This window comes from Brachyhypopomus gauderio, unplaced genomic scaffold (assembly GCF_052324685.1).
Source record: "Brachyhypopomus gauderio isolate BG-103 unplaced genomic scaffold, BGAUD_0.2 sc65, whole genome shotgun sequence".
Taxonomy (NCBI): domain Eukaryota; kingdom Metazoa; phylum Chordata; class Actinopteri; order Gymnotiformes; family Hypopomidae; genus Brachyhypopomus; species Brachyhypopomus gauderio.
Window position 1 is genome coordinate 440,540 of NW_027506886.1, and position 11,378 is coordinate 451,917.

The 11,378-nt window shown below is 40.1% G+C and overlaps 1 protein-coding gene across 1 annotated transcript; it reads right to left on the bottom strand.

Moving 5' to 3' along the window:
• Positions 1-1,338: 1,338 nt before the first annotated feature.
• Positions 1,339-3,555, bottom strand: LOC143490388 (rab11 family-interacting protein 1-like). The gene is made up of 2 exons (XM_076989100.1): positions 3,195-3,555; positions 1,339-3,066 (listed from the first exon to the last, which is right to left on the bottom strand). The coding sequence occupies exons 1-2, from the start codon at positions 3,285-3,287 to the stop codon at positions 2,878-2,880; spliced, it is 282 nt and encodes a 93-aa protein (XP_076845215.1). The 5' UTR covers positions 3,288-3,555; the 3' UTR covers positions 1,339-2,877.
• Positions 3,556-11,378: the final 7,823 nt, after the last annotated feature.

The window sequence follows — 11,378 nt, forward strand, 5'->3', positions numbered from 1 at the left end:
GGCTTTTAAATATTCTGCCCCTTCCGCCTGGAACAACTTGCAGAAGGAATTAAAGTTATCTTCTCTCATCACTCTGGGGAATTTTAAATCAATTTTAAAGGACAGACAAAACAGATCATTTGGCTTCTGCAATTGTACTAATATTTAACTGTATGACATTTCTTGTCTATGTTTTTGTGTATCTGTTGTTGTATTTTAAATGTTTTATGTGGCTGTCTTGGCCAGGACACTCTTGGAAAAGAGGTTTTAAATCTCAATGAGTCTTTCCTGGTTAAATAAAGGTAAAATAAATAAAATAAAAAAACCACTCAGACTGGCTCACAGTGGTTTGCAGCCCATGAAAACGATGCTGGTGGAATTTTTCCCTCGCAACTCTCCATTCCTTAGTGCAGTAGAGCAGTTTTTCTCTACCTGGAGATGGACGATGTATTGCTGGCATCCACATACCCAAATGGCCCTGCCAGTGGCGACGTCCCAGCAGAGTCCTGCAGAGGGTGGATTGGCCACTCAAGAAGATAAGTCCCTTGCATTGCAAGGGAAGATATTCTCTGTGATGTTGACGAAAATATGTGGCCAGTCAGACAGGAACGTCTGGATGTGCGAGAATGATTTACAGTACAGTATGTTCCAATATACACTGTGATTGTTTACACTTGTGCAGAGTTCTACCCAAAGGGGGTGTTGCTAATGTTTGCTGTAAATACATTTGTACTTTGCTTTTACCCAATGCTGTGAACATCCTGGAATCGCATAGAGCATATGCAGTAAAAAATGAAACATGCACATTTACTTCACTAAATACAGTCAGTTGCCTGTAGATTTCAACTGGGCGTGTGAATAATGTATAGTGCTGTCTTGAGCATTTTCAGGTAATGTCACCATGACCTGACCTTTGGGCATTGGGAAAGCTGAGTGAACAGTCCTGATGAAAACATGACCAAGCCACTTGACTTTTTTGTTTATAATGTTTACATGTTCTACATCTTGTTTGTTTACAATGGTGTCTGGACTTATTTTGAGGACCCTGATATTTTTACTGACATGAATACTTCCTTTTGAGGACTAAACTATCCATTTTGAGTAAGTGACACAGTTTTGCAGGTTATTAAGTTTTGCAGGTCAGGTTTTGCACTTCGTACTAATCGTTTTGAGAAATGAACTTATTGTTGTGCAAATGTTAATAATGATGTGAGATGTACCAAAGCTGTAAACAACTGTAAACTTTAAACAACCTGTGAAAAACATGGTATCGTTCAGTAAATACTTGATTTTGAGGACAAAATACACTGATGTACAAGTGAAAAAATATCAACCAGCGTCAAAGAAGGTACAGGATTTAATATTTTTATTTGGTTTTGTAGAGCAGAATACATGAGCATTCAGTTACTCTCCCATTGCAATAAACAGATAAAATTATCATCTATTAAACAATAAACATACTTTATCCAAAATATATTTGATCATCAAAATGTAGAAAGAAATTATTACATAGAAAGAACCAAGAAGGCACAAGTATACAGTAAATTAGTCTTATTGCAATGTCCCTATAAGTTCAAACAGGGATCACTGAACTACCAGTGTGTAGTACAACCACCCTTCTCTTGTGTAGTACGGTCCTTTAAAAGGCCTCCCTTGTAGCATAACCTTGGTATACATAAAGGTGTACATATTGTGCAGAGCAATATACTGACTGATCAAAACTCTGCGCTTAAAAAAACTTGTAATCCTTGGTTAATTATGGAAGCAAACTTAGTAAAAACTTAGTAAAATATATATACACACACGGACACACACACAAACACACACACACACACACACACACACACACACACACACACACACACACACACACACACCATAGCAACCTTGTTTTACATAAAACAATTTGTTAAATGATCATAAGACTAAAAATAGAAGAAATAAATTAATGAAAACACTATCTTTGAGCACGTACGAGAACAGTTTAGTGGTGATCATCTTCATTTACAAGACTACCCATAAACTAGGTGTAGGCTTAGTGATTACACAATTATAATGATTACAACAAAACCAACATAATCAAAATTCCTTTAGTCAGTGTTTAAATTCACAGCTGTGATCTTGCAAATAAAATATATTCCCTCATATGCTCATGGGTTGCTAGTAATGTACTGACTATTTTCTGATAGAAAATACACTTGTCAATCAAGAGCAAAAACATCAATGCTCAGCCAGGATGTATGGAGTGCAGAATAAAGCGAGATCCATCACTCTTACTGCAATGACAAACACCAGCAACAGTCCAGGATTACGACCCATTACAGCTGTATGTCCAAGTACAAATCATAATGGGAACGCAAACTTAAGGGTTCTTCGTTTGTGAATAACTGAAGTCAATTTGTAGAACGTAAAAAAAAAAAAAACAAATTAAGACAAAATGCAGAACATTGGTAATCCTTCATTTGACACCCTTTGTGAAAGGATCTCTGCATCCAGACAGAAAGTGCTTTCAGTGCACAGCAGGCAGGCAGCAGGATACAGCACTGCGCCACAGCCTTGATTTCACCCTTCGGGCCCCAGATAAGGCCAGAATGGTACAAATGCAACTTTATGGTAGGCAACAGTAGATTTCCCAGCACATACAATTCACCTTCACTTATTTCTATCAAAATAAAAATAAACCCAACCAAAGCAAACTGAAAAGCAAACGCAGGTGTTCAGAGGGGTGTACTGAAAACCATAACGTTCAGATAGTAGCCTGGAACACATCGTCTTTTCTTGATTGCTTGGTTCTTGGAGCACTTGACCCACCAGAGATATGGGAAGCACTAATTACCAAAGTCCCCTATCTCCTCCATTCACTGCTTCAGTTCACAGCCCCGTGTGCTGGCCCTCATCCTAAACTTTGGAGTTAAGAGCCAATAGGATGCTGGGTTGCTCCTCAATGACGCGTACCAACAAGTTGTCAATGTAGTCTTCCAACTCCAGGATCTTGCTGTCTTTCTTGGAGAGCTCAACTTGCTGCTTGACCACCAGCGTTATCAGCTCTTCTTGAGTGAGCTGGGTATATGGGCCGCCCTCGGACGTCTGAGGAAAGGGCAGGAGAAAACATGAGAGGGAACATCAACAAAGCATGAGCTTATGTGAGAAACATCTGATGGAATGAGAAACGTCAAGTGTCTGCATTAGTCTGCTGTTCGCATAAATACGCTCACCTTTGATTTCTCAGTCACTTCTCGGATGATTGTTGACTTCAAGTCTTTCACCATGGAGATGTTACTAGATGGCTGATTTTCAGGTGTGTTCATTGGTTTCACTGGATGGGGTCTAAGGCAAAAAGGAGGAAGAACAGACTTTAGTGTAGCAAAACCTCATGGACCATGTGAGAAAGTAGTACAATGAAGGGGTCATAACTAAAAGTAAAGAAAACATATGATAAAACACTTTGCATTATCCCAGATTCAGTGCTTGAAAGTGTCATTCAGGTTTCAAATTTACTGAATCTGAACAAATAATCAAAATGCCTGTGGGCTGATTTACAGGTCATCAGAGTGAGCAAAGGAAAATTATTTAAGAGAGATTAAAAATACAAGAACGTTGTTAGTTCTCCCACCATAAAGGGACCATCATTGAGCTATTAATAAAGTATAGTAAAATACACCCAGTGAGTAAAACACACAACACTTGTTGAAACCAGATTATTTACATTGTTATGGTAGGCAAGATATTGCAGACACTCGAAATTTATAGCTTGATCCAACAAAATCTTTCACCCAGTGCAGCATAAACCCCAATTTAATTGTAACCAGTAAATTTATAACAACAATTAAAGCAGTGTCCAAAAATAAATAAATAAATAAAAACCCCAAAAACATTCCTGGCTAGAAAGTACCAAGCTCTGAAACAAATGTCCATATTATTCACTAATAGTACAAAAACAGTCCTTTAAATTTCAAATCTGTCCTTGAAAGCATCTTTCAGCAGATCATGGTTTTGTTTTGTGATGAACAAGCAGCAGTGAATCACCAGCCAATCTCAAGTTGACCATAGTTAAGGACAACAGACTCAAAATGGAAAGAGAGTGATCTTTTTGAGAAGAGCAGAGAGCACAGCACCTCGGAAACAAGAAAGTCAAGAGTCTCAGGGTTAGTAGGATTTGCTGCTTACAAAATAGCTGCATCTAATCCAACTCCTCCTACGTATCGCTTACATTTTCCAACCAGGGAATAGAAATCCAATAAATTCACCCTTTTACCGTTTAAAGATCAAAATGTTCTTTGAATGTTATTTAATTAACACAATACACGTTTTTTTAAGTTTACAAGAAAACGTAAAAGTGGACAGGAATAATGATCTGTGACTGCCAACATAATAAAGTACAGTACATTTCTTAAATATGTACTATTTCATTTTTTTTACCTTTAATAAAAAATACTTTTTTCGTTAGGACGGTACACTTCAGGTGTGCAGAATGGACAGTGGTATTTACTGCAACATGTAGTGCACTGCACAACTGAAAGCGTCTGTCCTTTTTTCAAAACCATGATATGCATCTATAGATGGATGGAAAAATATAAATAGCATTATATTAGTTGTTGTAAAGTTTTTCAGTGAACTGGTTAATGAGGATCATGGCTGTTACATGCACACACTACTGAATAACCCCCCTCGAAGTGTCCATGCGGTACCGAACAGCACAACCATTACAAATTTTAAGTAACTACAGCAGTAGCGAACCGTGACCTTTAAACCTGGGCCCGCTACCCCCCAACCCCCCCGAAATTTTTTTTTTCCTTTCTTAATAAACTGCAATAAAGAAAAACTGAGACGACAGTACAGCTTTAAAAACGCAATAAACAATAATATCTGTACTAGATAACGTCTTAAGCAAAATAAGTTTCCAAACAAAATAAGGTTCACAGCTCCGTGGTTCTCGGAAGCGGAATATGTAAACAACGCGCACGAGGACGTCAAAGGGATGTATCGAAACTAGCTAGCGGTGGTGCTAACGACAGCTAGCGTCGCCACAGCGGGCGGACATTATCATACAGTTAAGCCCGCCCACTAAGAGAGAAGATATGATTGGTCAATTTTGCTGTCATTTGAAACTGGTATTGCGCTATTGAACATCGTTTATAGTTATTTTCGGCAAATCCTGAAGGCATCGCGTATAGAAAGCCATACTGCCTGCTGACCGACGTAGAGAAGCGGAAATGCCTCCGCATACCAACCGTAGACCGGAAACCGGCAGCGTCGTCTTACGCAACTAGCCAATTATAACGGCCAGTCCCTCTGTAAACGAACAGCGGGCATCACAGTCCTGATAGGGGGAGACACAGGCTCACAGGCTTCCACTTAACCCCTCACCTTCCAACACAGATTGAATAGACACGGTTGAATAATTTATTTGCTTATATTTTTGTAATTGTTTAGATGTCGAATGTCAAACTGTAAGTAGATAAAATAAAATTGGATAATTATATATATAATGCTTTAAGAATATTTTAGGCCCTCTGAGAGGGCGTAGAGGGCCCTGACGGTTCCCCACTGAACTACAGTAAACACGAACTAATTTAACAGTTTATGTTAACTAAACTAACAAACTAATTTAACTAATTTACAGTTTACTAATTTAACAATTACTTCAGACCAATGAAAACACGATGGTGGGAGGAGTTGGATCTAACATCCAGCTCCACCCCCTGGACTTTTGCTTCTGCAGGGACGGGTATCTCCACAACAACAGGACAACTGCCGCTGTATACCGGGGCGACCAGTAGGGGGCCCGCCGTACCATGACAAAGACTAAATGTTTTGGAGGGTAAGACAATACGTAGAACACATTTTGATAAACATGACATAAGCAATTAATGCAAAAAAACAACAGACAATTGTCCATGACCATTTGCAAAATGTACAAAAGCATTTGCAAAATGTGAAACACAATGAGAAATGCAATTATGACGTGCACAAGTGACAAGGAGATGTGGAGACTGAATGAACAGTTTTGAGAATTTAAATTCTGATCTGAGAAATGAACCAAATCGACTGAGAAAAACTGTAAATGCACACCAGATTGAGGTTTGTGACTCAACATCAGCAGGTTCATGCTTTCACACTGGACTGTGTACCTGTCCTCTCTGAAGCTCAGAACAGTCAGAACAGTCCAAAGTTCATCAAAGTGAAGTTTTCACTGAGTGCTGGGGGCGTGTCGGGGTTTTCTTGAGTGGGCGCTGAGGGGAGATTACTGTGGCTATGCGACTGGTCCTCACACTGAACACGAGCAGACAGCACTTAGCGTCGTAGCGAGGGCAGGGACCTACCACCAACGACGTTGTTCCTAAAGTCAGCGTGACCTTGAAATAGAGCAGTTTACATACATGAAGGTAGCATGCATTTCAGGACACTTAAAAAAATGCTTACTTGTGCATGTTCCCTCTGATGGTTGAGGTAACGGGAACGGCGTGGTGAGCCACTCTGGATATGAACGCATAATAAATAGAGTCTGTTTACAACCACAGATCCGCACAAAATCTCAAATGTCAGTCCAGTGCATCCGTTTCCATAGCTTCGGTTCACATGTTTTGCCATGGACACACCATAGCTGCAAATGTCATTTCCAGCAGTCAGTACATGAATCAAATTTATACCTACTGCAGTGGCAAAGCACTGCATAAAGCAGGTAGGCGTTCATCTTCTTCACGGAGTGCTCTATTAAATTATCTTTGCGATTGTCAAATTCCTTGAGCGCTTTGGGAATCAAGAGATAAAGATACAGGAAATGAGAAACAGTGCAATTTTCCTACAGTATGTTGTCTTAGATTCTTAGATGAGAATTGCTCAGGGTCAGTGAAAGAAAGAAAGAAAGAAAGAAAGAAAGAAAGAAAGAAAGAAAGAAAGAAAGAAAGAAAGAAAGACATAGATAGATAGATAGATAGATAGATAGATAGATAGATAGATAGATAGATAGATAGATAGATCAGATAGATATGGTTGACAGGTATTGCCATATCAAATATGTTGTAAATAAAAATGTATTGTCGTCGTGTCAAAATACGCATCTACATGTATCTTAGGATACGGGCACATCATTTGGTGGAAGAGAAAACTCGAATAATAAGCCAACTTCAGCCAGTTTTGGCGGTACTATTAGATCTTTCTTGAGGGACAGAAGAATCCTGCCCACTGCACTGCACACTACTGATACTGGTAAATGGTTATGGATTAAAGTGTTTAATCCTCTGAAATCCTCTGAGTCCTCTGAAAAGCAATGGTCAAAACGCACCCTACAAGCCACAAAACATCTCCATTTCAATGTACACGTGCTCATCGATGCTGCACTGATCGAAACGATGCAAGTCTGAGGGCTATATGGACTTGTGTCGCCATCTAGTGGTTGCGCCATTCTCTCAGTAAACCACTTGAAACTTATAAGAAAGTCTTTTACGTTCATGCTGACTTTGAATGTGGCATTGTACTGCGTAGTGTTATGAGACACACTCTAATGGCACGAAGACACAAAAGCGGAAGCGTTTTAGCCTAGCAACATGGGTTCGAGGACTGTTACCCAAAGATCAAGTGGATGGCTTTCGCCGTGTACTGGAAAATGTGTATCTTTCACGTGGTCGCATACTACGTACGGTTTCCCGGATTTGGGACCCAGTATGTAGTAGGCTATTTAGAATACAGAACTATTTCTAAACTCACGATGAAGTGTAAATGTTCAATCGACAAGGTTCAAGAAACACCACCTCTAGCGGTTAAATAGGGGAACAAGTTAAAGTCTGTCACACGCATTATACGGGATTTTGATGTTCAAAGTGATATACGTTATACCACACGCACTAGAAGTTAAGGGCTGTCAGTAAGTGTGCAGAAATAACTTAACTAGCAGTAAATTATTTTGATAAGCATACATATCAAAGCAGGCAAAAGCAGGCAAAGTGGATCCAATTTCTCCCCAGAACATCCAAGCCTTGAATTGCACACAGGATAAAGGGTTATTCCATATTGGTCCACCAGAGGGCAGGAGTTACACGTTAGAGTGTATAGTAGTTTTTTTTATAAGAAATAAAATTCTCAGAACTGTTAGTTGAACCTCCACATGTGTGTACATCATAGTCATGTCACTCAAAATGAACTTATTAATGCTGAATAGTCATTCCTTATCAAACGAATGGTCCTCATTTCATTGTTTGAATCATTACATACAAAAATGTTGAACTAGTTGTCAAAATCAAATCTTATGCATTTCTTCTTAACTTCTTCCTGAAAATGTCTCCCAAATTGAACAATTTCTCTCCGGTGAACCTCAGTTTTCACTGATGATGAGCATTTGAAGCATTAGTTATAACCAATATACACTTCTACACAGCTGAATCTCATGAACCCTCAAGTGTCAAGCATATATGAACCAATCATGACATACTGTGAACCATTTCAATAATACTGACACAGAAATGGAAGGTCAACCAATCAATCAATCACTTTTAACAACAGTTGTTGTCACAAAGCAGCTTTACAAATGTCCGAGTTCAAGCCCCCAGTGTGCAAGCCAAGGGCGACAATGGAAATGAAAACTCCCTAAGGGCATGAAGAAGAAACCACGAGACGAACCAAGACTCAGGAGGGGAACCCATCCTCCTCTGGCCGACGCCAGTCACCATGACAACAATAATTGGACAGATACATAAACAATGAAGTTATGTGTCTCTATGTAATTCTTATTCATATGAGTCTTAGACTTCTTGATGGTCAGTAGTAGTCCGGGGCTGTGGAGATACAGCTGTAGCAGGGGAGATTTTGGGAAGGTCAGAGGGGCGAGGACAGTGGGTTGATCCTTCATCCATAGCTGGTTAGGCAGGAGGTGGCTGGCCCAGGGTAGATAGCAGCAAAGGCTCGTCTCTCCTCGTCTCAGTATTTCTCGTGTAGGAGGGCAGCCATTTGGAAAGAGAAGAAGGTCAGCATTGTGTAAGAGGGGTGAGGATGCGTAGAGGATTGGGATGGCAACAGGGTCAAAACAGGGGAAGAGGACGCAGAAGCCAAGTACATAGGCAGATTCCTAATGAAATTAACTCTACAATTTTGGACCATGTAGTCAATCACAGCCTCACAGTGGGACAACAACTTGCATTTAGACTTACAGCTTTATTGCAGAACAGATTTACTGTATTGTAGTGTAGTGCCATATTTACAGTATTTAGTGCATTACTGTAAATTTGCTCTGCACCACATAGGATTGCAAAACAACTTCGCAGAGGTGGAGGAGGTCCCTTTTTACCCCTCCTTAAAAAGGAAGTCATTTGTGCAATGGTGACTGCGAACAATGCCCTAAGGTTGAGAGCGATACAAAACTCTGTTATAAAGGACGACTATTTCTTTGGGAATATTGAATCCGTTTCAATCCCTACATTTGACAGATTCGCATCATGGAAGTGCAGCCGACAAATCTGTAGCAACTGCGTGATGCTATCATGTCAATATGGACCAGACTCTCTGAGGAATGTTTCCAGGATCTTGTTGAATCTATGCCACGAAGGATAAAGGAAGTTCTGAAGGAAAAGGGGGTCCAACCTGGTACTAGCACCTAACTAGTACCTAATAAAGAGGCTGGTGAGTGTATTGTACAGTGCTGTAAACTGGATACTTTATAGTGCCATGCAATACACCTACACGGCAGTTGATACTGTACAATATGGTTTCCAAAATGCATTGGTAAACAGGAAATGTTAGTTTCTCTCTCTCTCTCTCTCTCTCTCTCTCTCTCTCTCTCTCTCTCTCTCTCTCTCTCTCTCTCTCTTCTGGTATAAAATGTCCTGGAGTTGGAGACCAGGTAGAAGGCGTGGAAGAAATCCCATTGGACAGAAGGCAGCCATTGATTTCTCTGGCCAATGAGGAGTGACTATTGTAATGAGCGATGCCCTCTCCAAAAATGGCATCCTCACCTATGCACCCCGTCTTCTGGTCCACACAACACACACTTGCTGATGTTTTTAGACTCTCTTTACAGCCACATAATCCCTGAGAATGAGATGAGTCTAAAGGGAGACATTCTCAACAAGTTTGTTGCAATATGGGATAACGTGTGTTTTTCAGCCCGACAATTAAAAAAATTGGATGCTGTCTATCATTGCACCCTGCGTTTCATGACTAACTGCTGCTATAAAACCCACCATTGTACCTTGTATGCAAATGCAAAAATTCCGTCTCTGACTGATCGTAGACTGTCTCATTGGCTGTTTTTCATCTACAAATGCATTCTTGGGCACCATCCTTCTTATTTATGCTCACTTCTGACTAGACCCATCAGCCATTTCGGCCTGCGCTCTCAGGACATCATTTTGATGCAGGTCCCAAAGGTCAGAACAGAACTGGGTAAAAAGGCTTTTAAATATTCTGCCCCTTCCGCCTGGAACAACTTGCAGAAGGAATTAAAGTTATCTTCTCTCATCACTCTGGGGAATTTTAAATCAATTTTAAAGGACAGACAAAACAGATCATTTGGCTTCTGTAATTGTACTAATATTTAACTGTATGACATTTCTTGTCTATGTTTTTGTGTATCTGTTGTTGTATTTTAAATGTTTTATGTGGCTGTCTTGGCCAGGACACTCTTGGAAAAGAGGTTTTAAATCTCAATGAGTCTTTCCTGGTTAAATAAAGGTAAAATAAATAAAATAAAAAAACCACTCAGACTGGCTCACAGTGGTTTGCAGCCCATGAAAACGATGCTGGTGGAATTTTTCCCTCGCAACTCTCCATTCCTTAGTGCAGTAGAGCAGTTTTTCTCTACCTGGAGATGGACGATGTATTGCTGGCATCCACATACCCAAATGGCCCTGCCAGTGGCGACGTCCCAGCAGAGTCCTGCAGAGGGTGGATTGGCCACTCAAGAAGATAAGTCCCTTGCATTGCAAGGGAAGATATTCTCTGTGATGTTGACGAAAATATGTGGCCAGTCAGACAGGAACGTCTGGATGTGCGAGAATGATTTACAGTACAGTATGTTCCAATATACACTGTGATTGTTTACACTTGTGCACAGTTCTACCCAAAGGGGGTGTTGCTAATGTTTGCTGTAAATACATTTGTACTTTGCTTTTACCCAATGCTGTGAACATCCTGGAATCGCATAGAGCATATGCAGTAAAAAATGAAACATGCACATTTACTTCACTAAATACAGTCAGTTGCCTGTAGATTTCAACTGGGCGTGTGAATAATGTATAGTGCTGTCTTGAGCATTTTCAGGTAATGTCACCATGACCTGACCTTTGGGCATTGGGAAAGCTGAGTGAACAGTCCTGATGAAAACATGACCAAGCCACTTGACTTTTTTGTTTATAATGTTTACATGTTCTACATCTTGTTTGTTTACAATGGTGTCTGGACTTATTTTG